This window comes from Heptranchias perlo, chromosome 45, assembly GCF_035084215.1.
Source record: "Heptranchias perlo isolate sHepPer1 chromosome 45, sHepPer1.hap1, whole genome shotgun sequence".
NCBI lineage: Eukaryota > Metazoa > Chordata > Chondrichthyes > Hexanchiformes > Hexanchidae > Heptranchias > Heptranchias perlo.
This window is the reverse complement of record NC_090369.1, coordinates 2,254,930-2,271,935: the sequence shown is the minus strand read 5'-3', so window position 1 is coordinate 2,271,935 and position 17,006 is coordinate 2,254,930. Positions and strand designations below refer to the sequence as shown.

Below are 17,006 nucleotides of genomic sequence, written 5' to 3'. Positions count from 1 at the left end.
TTAACCAGTGATTTGTTTTTGGGGGTGGGGGGAAACAAGTGAGAGAGACAGGGAAGAAATAGGAGTAGATGATCATGCGGCCCCTCGAGCCGGCTCTGCCATTCAATAAGATCATGGCTGATCTTCCACCTCAACTCCACTTTCCTGCCCGATCCCCGTATCCCTTGAACTAAACTCGTGCAGTCGCAAAACATGCCAATTTGTAAGGCAGTTCTTTAAAAATGGATGCGCCAGGATAAGATCCTCCGGGAGAGCATGACCCTGATTGTTCAGCTGGGGAGGAAAAAAAAAGCGTGAAGCCCTCGATTCTGGGGGAAAATCTTCCCTGCGAAGAACTTGATGGCTGGGCTCCCAATTGGGACTGCCCCTTCCCATAGGGTTTGCTTGGCGCTGGCTGCTGTTTCTCCCCCCTCCCCGCCTCAGCTTCACATACTTTCCCCTCCCCCAAGGCAGGTAGGTGGACTTAAGATACAGATCAGTCATGATTTGATTGAATGGCGGAAGAGGCTCGAGGGGCTGAACGGCCTCCTCCTGCTCCTACGTGCCCCACACACTGTTCGAGCAAGGCAGAGCAGCCTGCTGTCCCGGCAGCCGTGGCCAGTACACCGCCGAGAGGTTTGATGCACTCGAGACCCTTCGCACAATCGGGGAGCAGCTCCTCGACGGTCAATCCCACCTGTGGTCGGTGCCGGTGACATTTCCATCTGCAGGGCCTCGGCCTCTCCGCTCGGCCTGTCCGGTGCCGACTCTGCGGGCTCGACGGGCATCAGGGACTGCGCCGTCACCTCCTCGGCAGACGCCAGCTGCAGCGCTGACGGTTGGCCTCCAGGCTGAAGAGCGGCCAGGGGCTGCTGGGCGGTCTCCAGAGAGCCCAGGACCTGTGTCTCCGTAGCGGGGGTACCTTCCATCGAGGCTGCCGCTGGCAGAAAGTTTTCCAGTCGAGGGGTGTCCAACCCGCTGGAACCAATGACGGGTTGCTCCGCGTCTAGAACAAAAAAGTTAAAAAGGAGCACGTCACTTCATCGTTATTTAAAACAAAAACTCCAGAAGATACCTCCAATTTAAAATGCAGCGATACCACAGGACTGAGACGTGCAGGATAATCCAGCAGGAACTAACTTCTTACTGAAGGTGACTCGGCAATGGGTCGCGGGTCTGAGCCTGCGATTCCCCACGTGATGATGGGATGCGAGTCTCTCAAAGAGCCGGCACAGGCACGATGGGTCGAATGGCCTCCTTCGGTGATTCAAGGCCCAGATTACCAGGGGAAGAGAGGCCGGAGGAGGGGGAGGAACGGGGGAAAGAGGGGGTTTGGAAAAATTTGATTTAAAAGCATTCCCACAGCACTTCGGATTCCAGTGGTGACCAGACGGCCAACTCTGACAGCAGCCAGCCTGGCTCAATACCTTCACATAGATTCGGTGTTTTAGAAGAACGGCAAGGAGCTCCCCCCATTAACAACTTGCACTCATACAGCCCCTTTAAGGAGCAATTGCTCCTTGGAACGTTTTACTAACAAAATTTGACACCGAGCCGTACGAGGAGATATTAGGACAGGTGACCAAAAGGTAGGTTTTAAGGAGCATCTTAAAAAGGAGAAAAGAGAGAGGGAATTCCAGAGCTGAGGGCCGAGGCAGCTGAAAGCACGGCCGCCAATGGTGGAGCGATGGAAATCGGGGATGGGCGAGAGGCCAGAATTGGAGGGGTCGCAGAGATCTCAGAGGGTTGTAGGAGGTTACAGAGATGGGGAGGGGTCGAGGCAATGGAGGGATTTGAAAACAAAGATGAGAATTTTAAAATCGAGGCGTTGCCAGACCGGGAACCAGTGTAGGTCAGCGAGCACAGGATACGGGCAGCAGAGTTTTGGATAAGATCAAGTCTTAGCAGCTGATGAGCTGAGGCGGGGCGGCGATGGGTTTAGGTACTAACCCGCTAACTGGCCGTGGGTCCTCATGGCCTCCAGCGCTGCTTCTGCGATCGAGGCGGCCATGTTGCTGATGGCTTCGTTCGTGGCCGATAGGGCGCTGGAGCTCACACCTGTGCGGGCGCAAAGGAGAAGGTTTCAGGACCGTTACAAGGCATCTCACGACGGGTGGGTGGGATGACTGAGAGGGGGCCAAGTTCATACTGTACAGCAGGGGTTACTACTTTGCTTCACTGGACGGCGAACAATAAAGACAGTGCATGTTGAACAATCATCTGTAACAGAGTTCCTAAGCGGACGTGACACTTAGTCCAGTAATGGAGACAGCCATGGGAATGATTCACAATTGTTCCAGACAGTATCAAGTAAACCGTACGCACATCAGCTCACAGAGGAAAGTAGGGGGTCCCAAATTGCACCCCCACGTGCCGTACAGCTCGGTCACAGTGACCCATTTATCGGGAAACGCTCCCAGTCGTGCTTTCCATCACCCCACCCCCAACCAAGAAATGCTCTCTGGTGTGTGCACCCATACAAGAGGGGGCGTCCCCACCCCAGGAACATCACTGGGAAACCCACACATGCCCCGAAGACCTCATCTGAATCCCAAAAACAACACTACCTGGGTGGCAAAGGTGACCACTTTACTCTGTATCTAACCCTGTACCTGCCCTGGGAGTGTTTGATGGGACAGTGTAGAGGGAGCTTTACTCTGTATCTAATCTGTGCTGTACCTGCCCTGGGAGTGTCTGATGGGACAGTGTAGAGGGAGCTTTACTCTGAATCTAACCCTGTACCTGCCCTGGGAGTGTCTGATGGGACTGTGTGGAGGGAGCTTTACTCTGTATCTAACCCTGTACCTGCCCTGGGAGTGTTTGATGGGACAGTGTAGAGGGAGCTTTACTCTGAATCTAACCCTGTACCTGCCCTGGGAGTGTTTGATGGGACAGTGTAGAGGGAGCTTTACTCTGAATCTAACCCTGTACCTGCCCTGGGAGTGTCTGATGGGACTGTGTGGAGGGAGCTTTACTCTGTATCTAACCTGTGCTGTACCTGCCCTGGGAGTGTCTGATGGGACAGTGTAGAGGGAGCTTCACTCTGTACCTAACCCTGTACCTGCCCTGGGAGTGTTTGATGGGACAGTGTCGAGGGAGCTTTACTCTGGATCTAACCCTGTACCTGCCCTGGGAGTGTTTGATGGGACAGTGTAGAGGGAGCTTTACTCTGTATCTAACCCTGTACCTGCCCTGGGAGTGTTTGATGGGACAGTGTAGAGGGAGCTTCACTCTGTATCTAATCTGTGCTACAAATGTTCTGGGATTGCCTGCCTGAACCAACTTTCACTTGGATCAGCATAAAAAATTCACAAGACCAGTTAACAAGAGTGTGCAGACTTGTCCTTACTCCCTTTCCCATCCACGGCTCTGAAACTGCACCTCATTCAATATGACATCCACCTTGATAAACCCAACACCGACATCAAGAACCGCCTTTGTAACCGTGACCTCGCCAGCTGGTCTGAGAGCGGGCATGTCTGTCGTTTGACTGCTCAGCGAGGAAGGCAGTAGGTTGTATAGTTATCTCCAAACAGGGCAAACAAACAAAAGGGGAAATCACTGCCCTACAACTATATAACCTACTACCTCATCGTGCCAAAGCATATAGATCCAATCGCTCCTCTTCGAGCGCCAATGACAGCCTGACTCCAAACGCACCTCCGGTTGCAGCAATAACTTGTACCTAACTCCTGAGGTTTCAAAGAAAGTCAGACTTGCATTTATATAGCGCCTTTCACAACCTCAGGACGCCCCAAAGCACGTCACAGCCAACGAAGTGTGGTCACTATTGTAATGTAGGAAACGCAGCCGCCAATTTGTGCGCAGCAAGATCCCACAAACAGCAATAAGATAATGACCAGATCATCAGTTTTGCTAATGTTGTGTGAGGGTTAAATATTGGCCCCAGGACACCGGGGCAAACACCCCTGCTCTTCTTCGAATAATGCTGTGGGATCTTTTACATCTACCCAAGAGGGCAGACGGGGCCCTTGGTTTAACGTCTCGTCCATCGAAAGACGGCACTTCCGACAGTGCAGCGCTCCCTCAGTACTGCGTGACCCACGATTCACAGCATTGTATGCGAGTGGTAACCGCGCACACACAGCCGGGATGTACGTAGGTGATCAGCTTTAACACATTTCAGGCACGGACGCCACGCGAGCTAAGTTGCGACAGTCTCGTTGAGAAACGACCGATTCTACGCACGGACCCTGCGATCGGTGCACGTGAAGACCGCGTGTCCTTCGAGCTTCGAGAGGCCACGCTTGCCACCGTAGGAAAGACAGTAGATTGCATAGTTAACTCCGAGATCGGGTATGACCCTAAAACTATACAACCTACTACCTCATCCCAAAGGGCACCATTCCATCTCCAGCCAGTCAGCGACGCTTAAAACTTAAGTCAGCAAAAAAAAAATACAAGCCAAGAATTGTTAGGGTGAGAAAGGAGTGAGGAAATGTGGGCAACAGATGGAGGCAGAAACTCAAAGGTTCCCCATTATCAATTTTTGATAGCCCTCTTCTCTCTCCCTGGTTTTCCTCTTTACTGGGCCCAATGGAGCCATGCATCTCCTGCAATGGAGCCCAGGATGTGCAGTCTGTTCCCAACCACCAATAGGGCTGCTGCCTCACCACCACGGGCTGCACGAGCACAGCCTAGTAGAATCTCCCAGTCCAGTATTACCTTCCTTGGGTACCTTGGGGTGCTTGGAGTGGGGAAGAAAGAGAAAAAGGGCTTAAGTTGAATGAGGTACCTGCCCTGGGAGTGTTTGATGGGACAGTGTAGAGGGAGCTTTACTCTGTATCGAACCCGTGCTGTACCTGCCCTGGGAGTGTTTGATGGGACAGTGTAGAGGGAGCTTTACTCTGTATCTAACCCTGTACCTGCCCTGGGAGTGTTTGATGGGACAGTGTAGAGGGAGCTTTACTCTGTATCTAACCCGTGCTGTACCTGCCCTGGGAGTGTTTGGTGGAACAGTGTATAGGGAGCTTAACTCTGTATCTAACTCTGTACCTGCCCTGGGAGTGTTTGACGGGACAGTGTAGAGGAGAAAATGGGAAAGGGGGAACAAACATCCTTAAGCTCCCATCTTGCAGCTACCAAGCCTTCAAACATCTGCACCCACCCGTTCCCCCCTCCACATCTTACATACACTGTGCTACCGCTACACTGAAATATCATACACAAAGGACTGGATACAGGAGGTGCAGATTGCACAGTACGTATGAGCAGTAACCAACCTGTTTGACTCTTGTCACCTTGAACAGATGAGTTGGCAGCTCTGGTGGAACCTGCAGCCTGCTTTACAAACACAGTGACAGCAGTTAACCCATCAGTTTCCGAGCAAAGAAATAATAAAAACACAAGCCACACGAACATCTTTGGGAGGAGAAAGGAAGGACGAATACTTTAAACCAAACCCTTGTCTGCTGAAGTGCGCGGTTACCATTCTTCCGGTCACTGGGATTTCAGGTAACGACCTTTTTTCTTGTTTTACAAAACTAGCTTTCTTTTTAAAAGACAAATTTCACACACTCGTTCCTCTCCTTAAAGTCATATTTGAGTTTGGGAATTCCCTCCAGTCTCCCCTCCCTCAAATTAAGTTGCAGCGACAAGTCAGGGTGGTGATCCCATGAGGAGAGCTCGCCCGGTGGCTCTTACAAAAATCAAGTCACCCGTAATGTGCACAGTAATACTTAACATTCTCAGGCCCCTGCCAAGGCTGTTTCATAACCAACCAAAAGGCACAGCAACCAGGAATGACTCATCCTCCAGGCCAAATGGGGAGCATGGGGGGGATACAAGCCCCCCCCCCACCCACCGTGGGTCTAGTCAACAGCTAACGCCTCTCACTCACCGGCGTGTTCTGCTCTTTGTTCTCCTTCTCCTCTTTGGCCTTCTCCTCTCTCCTGGTCTCCTCTTCTGCCAGCTGCTTCCTGCGTTTCTCTCTCCGCTCCTCCAACTCCTCGTCGCGCAGTGACTCCAGATATTGGATGATGGGCAGCTTCACCACTGCGTCAATTAGAGGTTCAATCCAGAGTTAGTGCGGCATTTCCGGTAGAGGTACACAGCCCTCCCGCACCTCCCTCCTGGGGGATAGGGGACATTACCCTCCGGTGAAGGACATGCACTATCATTTACCCCTTCTCTCTCTTCACAGGGCCTTCAGTGATTCACATCCACCCCCAGAAGGGTAGGGTGAATGAACTGCTCTCAGACCGAAGCTGCTTTTCAGCAGATGTCAAGCTTGGCTCAGTTGGTAACATGTTTGTCTCTAGGTCAGAAGTCTGTGGCTTCGAGTCCCGCTGCAGGACCTCTGCCCATAATCTAGGCCGACACTCCCAGCGCAGCACTGAGGGAGCGCAGCACTGTTGGAGGTGCCGCCCTTTGGAGGAGTGTCAAACCGAGGGTCACCTGTCCGTTCTTGTAGATGTTACAGGTCCCAAGGCACAATTCGAAAAGCTGCATGCAGCTCTCTCGATTCACCCCTCAACCACCAAAAACAGACTAACTGGTGTTTCATGTCCCTGCTGTTTGTGCTTGTTGCTGCTGTGTTTGCCTCAGTAACAGTAGCTGCACTCAAATTCATTATGTGAAGTGGTAAGACGCCATACAAGTATGAAAGAAGAGATTCATCTCTTCTCCTCCCCTTGATGTCGCCCTCGAGATCAAGAACATAGTGGAGTGGAAGTTTGGACCTGTGTCTCCCCCAGTCTGACATTTGGGTGGGTGTTTTGTGCTCAAGCTAAGAGACTCGGTAACCTGTTAGAAGCCATGTTAAAAACAGGGACCAGGCTTCCCGAGCGGCCATGCTGGTTAACATACTGAGTGGCAGAGCGATGCGGGGCAGGAAATTTGCATGTTTGATCCGCGGTATGTGTAGAGTTCGCTGGTCTTAGCCAGAGCGGCTGCAGGTGCGCTAAAATTATCCCCAGGTCACAGGGCTGGAAGGGAAAGGGGGCTCCCGGCTCTCATCAGTTTCGAGTGCCCCCCCCACTCAAAGTGCATGCGTGGGGAGCAAACAGCCTGCCAATACTCGTTATAGACTCACACAAGAATGGCCTCTCGGGTGAGGAACTGGAAGGCACCAGGCGCCCGTGGAACTGTACCCAAGCTAGAGTGAAAGCGGGAGGGGGGGGTGGAGTTCGAATCTGAGCCCCCACCAGCAAGTCTTAATCGCACCCCCCTCCCGCTGCATTCTTACATAGAATTTACAGCACAGAAACAGGCCATTCGGCCCAACATTTCCAAGCTGGTGTTTATGCTCCACACGAGCCTCCTCCCTCCCCTCTTCATCTCACCCTATCAGTATAATCTTCTATTCCTGTCTCCTTCGTGTGTTTATCCAGCTTCCCCTTAAATGCATCTCTGCCATTCGCCTCAACCAGTCCTCGTGGGAGCGAGTTCCACATCCTCACCATTCTCTGGGTAAAGAAGTTTCTCCTGAATTCCCTTTCGGATTGATTAGTGACTCTCATATTTATGGCCCCGAGTTTTGGATTCCAGTTGTGCACACTCACCTGCTACACAGTCGTGCATACTCTCTGCGTCCAGAACTTTGCATTCCTCGGTCCAGCGGGTCAGTGCGGTTGGGATGCTGGACAGGGTACCTGCAGAGAAGAGACCATTATAACCAAGGTAGTGCAGGTGGCCCGAATGAGCTGCATTGGCAAAGTACGTGGAGTGTCCCATACCCATCTTGACAGAATCTCTGGCCGCGGGCCTCTTATTCTCGCCTGTTGCACACTGCACCAGACATCGCAAGGCTCTTCCCCCAGCATTTAAATACCGGAAAGTGACACAAAGCTATTTGAAGGCGTGAACGTCGGAAAGTATTACAGGCTGGCAATTAAGAGAAACCAATTTACTGCTCCAACCCTTTCAGCTGGCACACCCAAATCCACTGGCCCAAAAATCAAACCAAGTAAAGCACAGCATCGCTGGCAAACAGTCCCCACCCTCATTGGGAACACTTCCCTTTCAAACCTTCGATAAGAAAAACATTCCAAGATGGATCACTGATTACAAGTTGGTATTAATAAACCACACTGGTATCACTGTGAACGGACACGACGCTCGATAATTCAGCTCTCACCTTCTGCGATTACTCAGAGGCAGAATTACACCATGACCTACTCGATTGCTCTCCTTTTCTATTTGATCGCAGGTCGCAAAGCTCAGTATTCTGACCGGTTGAAAAAAAAACCGGGCTCAAACACGACAGAGCTGGTCGCTGCCACCTTGCTTCACCGCGGCGGCACTCTAACAAACAAACCTCCGAGCTCCCAAAATCCGACTGAAAACCTTCCCAATGCACAACGTTAAAGGACTCGCCCCCCCTCCATCAGCTCGGCTCAGTTGGTGACAGGTTTGTCTAGAGTCAGAAGGTCATGGGTTCGAGCCCCCGCTCCAGGACCCGAGCCCTTAATGACGGCCGACGCTGCCCAGTGCGGTACCGAGGCTGTACTGGGGAATTGACGATAGGTCCTGTTGTACAGGGTGACCACCTGTTTGGTCCACTCCAAAATTGGGCCGAGTGCATAACAGTCCGCTTGTGCGTATGCAAAGGGGGTTTCCAGCTGACAGAGGGAACATTTTGCCCGCCTGTATGTCCTGAACAAGAAAAACTACCAGCATTTAAAAACCTGACCCTTTTATACAGAATCATGGAACTATACAGCACAAAAGGAGGCCATTTGGCCCATCGTACCTGTTCCACCTCTTTGAAGAGCTATCCAAATAGTCCCACTCCCCTGCCCTTTCCCCATAGCCCTGTAAATTTCTCCCCTTTAAGTATTTAACTAATTTCCTTTTACGTTTGTTCAATTAGCACAATTACTGGCCGATCACCCCCAAAACCAGACGAGTGGCTGTTCTACGGCCGAAGGACTCGACCCGCGGATTTGTGCCTCAGATCTTTTCACACCAAAAACGCCAGGGTACAGAAGCCCCAGGATTCAGGCCAGCGGGGGCCGTGGACACAGCCTCTGACGCCACCCCCCTCCCCCCATCCCACCTTATCCCCCTCAGAAATCTCTGGACGACCGGCTCGCTTCCGATCGGCCGCCTTACCTGCTTGGCTGGACGTGGCCGTCTGGTCGTGGAAGAAGTCGTCCAGGAGGTCGTCGTCTGAACGGGCAATGATGTGGACGTCGTCGTTGCCGACCAGCAGCCGGGCGCGGCCGCGGCTCTGCAGGGGCAGGCTGCTGCTGAGCTGGAGGATGTCCGCAGCGGCAGACGGCCCGAGCAACCTGTAAGCAATTACAAGCAGCAATGCAGGTTAATAAGGCCAAAAAAGGGGCAAAGTACTGGGGTTCATAGTGAGGAACAGGACGCACAAGCAGAGAAGTTACTTCAAACATACACAACCTTGGTTGGAAGTTACGTTAAACTTGTATAGTACTGTGCACAGTTCTGGTCTCCATATTATAAAAAGGATACAGAAGCACTGGAGAAAGTGCAAGAAGATTTAAAGGTTTGCATTTATATAGCGCCTTTCACAACCTCAGGACGTCTGAAAGCGCTTTACAGTCAATCAAGTACTTTTGAAGTATGGTCACCGTGTAATGTAGGAAACGTGGCAGCCAATTTGCGCACAGCAAGATCCCACAAACAGCAACGTGATAAGTGACCAGATCATGTTTTTTTAAAAAAAATGTTGGTTGAGGGATCGATATTGGCCAGGACACCGGGGAGAACTCCCCGCCCTGCTCCTCTTCGAAATAGCCACATGGGATCTTTTACGTCCACCTGAGGGGGCAGCCAGGTACCTCGGTTAAACATCTTGTCCAAAAGACGGCACCTCCGACGGCGCAGCGCTCCCTCGGTACTGGCGCTGGGGGAGTGTTGGGCTAGATTATGTGCTCGAGTCTCTGGAGGGGGGGCTCGAATCCATGACCACCTGATTCAGAGGCGAGAGTGCCACCAAATGAGCCAAAGCCAACACCGTGTGAAGTGAGACAGCGGATCACAACACAACCTCGGAAAGCAACAGAAAACGGGGCCAGCTTAGAGCCGAGACCAGCAGACCCCCCCCACTCCGAGGTTTCACAGCAATTTAATCTTTTACCTTTGCAGGATGAGCGGAGGGTTGGGTTGCCTGTTCCCAGGGTAATGCACGTGGATGGTGTGGCCCGTGTTGGCAGCGAACGGCCGGATCGCCCGCTGACTGCGCCCGATGCCTTGAGTGAGCCGAGTGGTGGAAGATCCCGTGCCCAGCGTCAGGGCGCTGTGATCCGCGTGCCGAACCATGAGCGGGTGCGTGGCGGGAATGTTACCCGGGGCAGGGGGTATGTCCGCTACGAAGAGAGGAGAAAAGTTAGAAAGGACCCCGCAGTTCGCGCTGCTGTCTTTATATTAAGAGTTGTGGCGGGCTGATCGACATTGGTACAGGGGCACACAGCGGTTCAGAGAGGGCTGAACCGCTGGGGAGTCAGCAACTCCACAGATCAACATAAGTCTAATCCTCAAAATCTATTTTCACAACAATTTGCAGCTTGAAGTCACAGTGCCCCACGATTGTCCTGTAATTTCCTCACGTATTGGTGGAGCAAAGCTCCCTCTACACTGTCCCATCAAACACTCCCAGGGCAGGTACAGGGTTAGATACAGAGTAAAGCTCCCTCTACACTGTCCCATCAAACACTCCCAGGGTCAGGTACAGGGTTAGATACAGAGTAAAGCTCCCTCTACACTGTCCCATCAAACACTCCCAGGGCAGGTACAGGGTTAGATACAAAGTAAAGCTCCCTCTACACTGTCCCATCAAACACTCCCAGGGCAGGTACAGGGTTAGATACAGAGTAAAGCTCCCTCTACACTGTCCCATCAAACACTCCCAGGGTCAGGTACAGGGTTAGATACAGAGTAAAGCTCCCTCCACACTGTCCCATCAAACACTCCCAGGGCAGGTACAGGGTTAGATACAGAGTAAAGCTCCCTCTACACTGTCCCATCAAACACTCCCAGGGCAGGTACAGCACGGGTTAGATACAGAGTAAAGCTCCCCCTACACTGTCCCATCAAACACTCCCAGGGCAGGTACAGGGTTAGATACAGAGTAAAGCTCCCTCTACACTGTCCCATCAAACACTCCCAGGGCAGGTACAGGGTTAGATACAGAGTAAAGCTCCCTCTACACTGTCCCATCAAACACTCCCAGGGCAGGTACAGGGTTAGATACAGAGTAAAGCTCCCTCTACACTGTCCCATCAAACACTCCCAGGGCAGGTACAGGGTTAGATACAGAGTAAAGCTCCCTCTACACTGTCCCATCAAACACTCCCAGGGCAGGTACAGCACGGGTTAGATACAGAGTAAAGCTCCCCCTACACTGTCCCATCAAACACTCCCAGGGCAGGTACAGGGTTAGATACAGAGTAAAGCTCCCTCTACACTGTCCCATCAAACACTCCCAGGGCAGGTACAGGGTTAGATACAGAGTAAAGCTCCCCCTACACTGTCCCATCAAACACTCCCAGGGCAGGTACAGGGTTAGATACAGAGTAAAGCTCCCTCTACACTGTCCCATCAAACACTCCCAGGGCAGGTACAGGGTTAGATACAGAGTAAAGCTCCCTCTACACTGTCCCATCAAACACTCCCAGGGCAGGTACAGGGTTAGATACAGAGTAAAGCTCCCTCTACACTGTCCCATCAAACACTCCCAGGGCAGGTACAGGGTTAGATACAGAGTAAAGCTCCCTCTACACTGTCCCATCAAACACTCACAGGGCAGGTACAGGGTTAGATACAGAGTAAAGCTCCCTCTACACTGTCCCATCAAACACTCCCAGGGCAGGTACAGGGTTAGATACAGGGTAAAGCTCCCTCTACACTGTCCCATCAAACACTCCCAGGGCAGGTACAGCACAGGTTAGATACAGATTAAACTACCTCTGCACTGCCTAAAGAATACGGCCAACTACAAATTAAGCGCATCCAGTGCACCAGCGCATCCTTGTCGCCGGAGGGCGATTCACAATTTACTACCAATCTGTGCTGAGTTTGGGCAGTTGCGTTCTGTTGAAGTATCTGCACAGGGAACTCCATCGAACCCGTACAAGCAGAGAAGAGAGAGCTGTATGCCAGCCTTCCGGGCTGGATTTAAACCCATGTCTAAAAGGTGAAAGGTTAGCATTCCAATTCACACCACCTAGCTGTTATAAGGGGAGGTGCTTAAGAGTTAATTAAAAGACAACGGTAAGGCACTGCAGCTCTGAACAGGCATCGCGCTGTGGGGCTGAAGGCGGCTGTCGGTGGTTTAATACTACGTGCATTTCTGTCGAGATTTTGGAGCAGGGGTACGGTTATACAACATCCAGTATACCCAGGGTTGTGACTATACCAATGCCCCACCTGAAAAGAATCTCAAAAAGTCCGCACATCTGCCTCCTGCACATTTAGTGTTTCCTCAGTTATGACGTGCAATTCAGCAGGCGACCCGATTTGCCTGGAGACGACAAAATGGCACCAAGAGAGGGAAATACCCGCGAGTGACTGAAGATATCTCCACCCTCGACACTCATTTCGATGGTTATATTTTCCACTGTAGAACTTTGATGTTCTCGGACTTGGGGAAACAGAAAGCCAAGGATGGTGGGAACAGTCCAACCTTGGAGGGAGAGGGGAGCACAGCCAGAAATGAATGCTGACTGTGACAGTGGCTGCAGTGGAGATCTGAAATAGTCTCCCCACCCCCCCTAAAAAAAAGGCTGTGGATGCTGGGGAGTCAATTGAAATCTTCAAGATTGAGGTTGTTGAATTTTTGGTTAGTTAAGGGTGTCAAGGGATATGGAGCGGAGGTACAGATCAGCCATGATCTGGATGAATGGCGGAACAGGCTTGAGGGGCTGAATGGCCTCCTCCTGTTCCAGTGCACGTCAGTCATGTGCACACACGAGCATAGCAAGATTACCCATTCGTGCAGCATCGAGAACCACCACGCCTGCCAAAACAAAGTCAAACGAGGAGCGGAGGTTCCTCGCAAGCAACAGGGCATTCACGCGACCAATCAAATACGGCTTTGCCCTTGGGCACATCAGGCATCACCTTGCCTCAAATTGAAGGCCAGCAACAGCTGAGGCCTTGGCCAAGGCTGCCTCTGCGCCCCCTCGACCAGGGACAGCACGTAATTGTACTCGGGAGAGGTTTTAAAAAAAAAGGTTCCCTTAGTGAGAGGATGGACAAACCAAATGAAGCATCGCGCCGAAAGGTAAAGCTGCAGGGCGAGGGAGAGTCACTGACTCTTGTGGTGATTACGTTGAAATGTTGTGTGAAACACTACACGTTTTGAGGTAGATGCAAGTCTTTTGGAGACCCTCCCTTAAATCACGATGCAACTTCACCACTTCAAAGTAAGAGAGAAAGCAGACCAGTGAGTGCATCTGGAATCGAAAGGTGACTTTTGCCAGACAGGTTCTTACCGCACATCAGCATTTAGCGAGAGTGAATTCTTAAGTCCAAGGGGTCTTGTCCAACGGTACGAGATAAAACACAGGCGTGCGCTTTCAGGGCCGTACTCACCCCACTGCCTCGTTTAAAAGGGATCAAGGTCCCTCTTAACACTTGAGGAGTGAAGGCCAGAAACTGCTTCTACCTGCTGCTGGATCAGTGTAAAGTGAGCCTGCGCACGACCGCTAACCTGCACACTGTCGAGGCTTTGAATTGAAGGAGGTTTCTGTATGATTGAGGTGCTGCCGTTTTCAAAACTTGCGATTTTCCATTTACTGTGGTTCTTCAGAACTGCTCCAGAGGAACCTCCCATCTTCCAATTAAAACATTTATTTTTTTGGACAAGGCCCCTTGGCAGCAGTGACTTTCTAAAGCCCGAGCGGTCCCTTCACCTAGAAACCACATGTTTTGCTAATGAAGTTTGTCATTCCCACACACCTCTAATATGCAGTGTTACTAAAAAAACTACAATGGAGGGGGAGAATATTAAATAATCCAATCGGCCAGGTGTCCACGTTTAATGCTTTTGGTTACCCATGCTTTCCTGTAACTGTCAGAGACGTTCGAGGCTTTTTTCCAAAATAAGTTTGAGTATCACGAAAAACAAAGAAACTATTTGAGTTTCCTATGTGAAATATGCAAGAGCATAGCTGCACAGAGGACTTGTGTCCCACTAGCAGTAGGACTGGGATTGTCCAGGCTTGGTACGAGGGGGACAGTGCAGGTTCAGCACTTCAAACCAGCATTTAAATCAAGAGAGAAAGAGAAAGAATGAGAAAGAGAGAGAAAGAGAAAGAATGAGAAAGAGAGAAAGAGAAAGAAAAAAAAATGAAAGAAGGGAAAAAAAAGAGGAAGAAAGAAAGAAAGTGAGCCCAAGATATCAGAGTAACACCGAACTAAAAAAAAACAGGGAGGGAAGAGATGACATGTGCAAGAAAGGAGAGGTGAGAGTTAATGAAAGGAGATATTCAACTGTTGCTCGGTTAGATCAGAATTGATTGTCCAGGCAAGTGTTCGAACACCCTCTCATCCCACACCCAACTGTCAACTCCTTAATTTGGTACGGGTTGAAAAGGGCATTTAATAGTACGGAAACCACACCGTTTGAAGGCATTGGGAGGAGAGGGATTGCTCTAGGTGTGAAAATACTCCACAGAGGATGACTCTCAAAGCACACAGTCAATTAATGGTGGGCTACTACAATGACATGAATGGTCATGAAAAAAAAAGTACAACTAAATAAACTTTAGCAGACATTTAAAACATTTCATCAATTTTAACTTCTGCTGGGTGTCAAACTGGCACTAATTTGCTGTTTTCTTTTCCGATCTCTGCTCTGATAACGAGATAGTTGCAATTGTGCCCACGACAGCACAGCCTTGCGCGGCACTGAAGTAAACATGAGGCTCGGAGACAAGACGGGCAAAAAAACGGTCTTGTCCATTCTTGCACCTGCTCACAGTGCGCCACCCGGGGATCTGCAGCTGTCGGAGCAATCTGCAAGAATGCTGCGCTGAGCAAAAAGGGGGATAATAAGGCAGGTACTGGACACACAGCGTCCCTGTCGGTAGCTTCAGATAAATCCTGCAGACCTCAAGCGGTCAAGCCACAAGCACCTTCAGTATTCTCGAGTCAGTGCCCCACTCGTTATTCTCTCAGTTGACCTCACCAGGGACCATCAGCAGCATCAGGAGAAATGACGGCACGGGACTAACAGAGTTTAAACGCACATTTTAAAAAAAAATCAAAGAGGCCCCGTAGACAGCGGCCTCTAAGCTTGCAATCTAATTTCAGAAAAAGACGTTCATTAAAAAAAACCATTCCAGCTTTTCACACTCGCATTTTCTGACACCTCTCCAGCCCTGTATTGTCCCCTGGACCTCTACAAGTAGACCATCTATTTCAATATTCGCCAAGAATTGTACGCCCCCAACTCAAATTAATACTCCTCTTCCCCCTAATGAGCGTCAGTCCTGGGATGATGATCTCAGTTCCTGGTGCCCCCAGTCTCTCACTACCGGTAGTCAAGGTGGGGGAGACAAGTCAGCTTGCTCCCTGGTCTTCACCAACACCGCTACCAGGAGACACCACAGTGCCACACAGTTGACTTCCCGGCCCATTCAGCCTCCTCTCACAAGGCAGCCCGAGTGGGAGAATCGAACTGATTTAGAAGCTCCAGTACTGGAGGCACAAGTGCAGTCACCGAATGCTCAAAATCAAACAGCTCCAACGGGAGCCCCTCCAATGACTTGCTTGCCCGCCGGTAGAGTACAGGAACGGAACCAGTGTGCTTCCACGGTGCTGTGCGCCAAAACTCTAGCGCGCCTGCCATTTTGAAAGCACCCATTTTGCAGGTCTGGTGACAAACAAAAAAAAAGCACAAGTTGGCAGCACAGTAGGTGAAAATTAACGGTCAAAGAGCACCTGGGTCACCAAACGTCCCCAGCTCACCCTCGCCTTGGAGCCCTCCCCATTATGGTCAGACTCCAGGTGGTCGATAGGCCGTGGATTCTTCCGCAACCTGAACTGCAGGTGCAGCTCTGTCGAAAGGCACGGCCTGCTGGTTACAGAATGGGGGACAACGGTCAAGGAATCCTGGCTAAAACCGAACAAAACTCACACGCGGTGACTGGGCACCAACCACTGAGCAGCACGAGGAAAGTACCTTCAAGTTACACTGGCGGGTGTTCCGTTTCCTGGCTGTGGCTGGGTCAGAGGGAAATGCCAGGCGTTTGGAAGACGAGGGGGCAAAGTGACTCCCACGGGGTGAAGCATTAGCACTCACTCTCGGGCGTAGCACGGTTTGTGACTTGGGGCGGGGGTGGAGGGGGCGAGTGCGCACACGGGTGGGTAAGAAATGGGGCCGTTAAAGAGAGAGCTGCTTAAACTAGACCATCAACCCCATCGTCGTGTGTTTTTTTGATAAAACTCAGTTTCGGCAACAGAACATCCACGTTATTAGTGACCAGCTACCACCTCAGTATTGGTGGCAAGTGTCCAAATAGGTGAGTCGCTTAAAAAAAAATCCGTCTACAAAATGAAGAGGTCCATTCTTGGTTTGCAATTAGTGCCAGTTTCAAACCTTAACGAAACACAATGATCTTTATACCGCCAAATTTTTTTTGGGGGGTGCGGGGGGATGAGGAAGAGGCGGAGGAAGAAATGGTCATCACTTGTCATTTAATAAATCAAAGACCAAATAGATAACTGTGCTTTGATTAAACCTGTTGGGCAAAGAGGTAGAACTAAAAAGGCTGATGTTTGGTGGGGTGAACTGGAGAAGGTCCAGCGTTTATAAACAGTGCTGACCCACTTGTCCCCCCCACCCACCCACGCGGCCATTGGTCTTTTAGAAACACTGCGCAGAACGGACTTGTTCTGCCGACCTACGACACGTCATCGCTGAGAGTTACTTCTAGAGCTGGTGTGAGCAGAATAGAAGCTGCAGTCAGATTCCTACCATAGATGTCACTGCCATTACTTTCATCGTGCACTGCTACAGGGAGGTGAAATGTACGGCTGGCAGCTGCACCAAAGCTCCCAAAGAGACTGTCTCCGCGGAAGGGATCAGC

The 17,006-nt window shown here is 51.0% G+C and overlaps 1 protein-coding gene across 1 annotated transcript in view; it reads right to left on the bottom strand.

The window, feature by feature from the left end:
* Positions 1-17,006, bottom strand: part of huwe1 (HECT, UBA and WWE domain containing E3 ubiquitin protein ligase 1) — a 194,705-nt gene that overhangs the window by 34,166 nt on the left and 143,533 nt on the right. The window contains exons 55-61 of the mRNA XM_067976234.1: positions 10,052-10,280; positions 9,055-9,233; positions 7,503-7,592; positions 5,840-5,994; positions 5,223-5,283; positions 1,930-2,037; positions 677-985 (exon numbers count right to left, since the gene is read on the bottom strand). Coding sequence (XP_067832335.1) covers positions 677-985; positions 1,930-2,037; positions 5,223-5,283; positions 5,840-5,994; positions 7,503-7,592; positions 9,055-9,233; positions 10,052-10,280 — 1,131 coding nt within the window. The remainder of the gene's footprint in view (positions 1-676; positions 986-1,929; positions 2,038-5,222; positions 5,284-5,839; positions 5,995-7,502; positions 7,593-9,054; positions 9,234-10,051; positions 10,281-17,006) is intronic.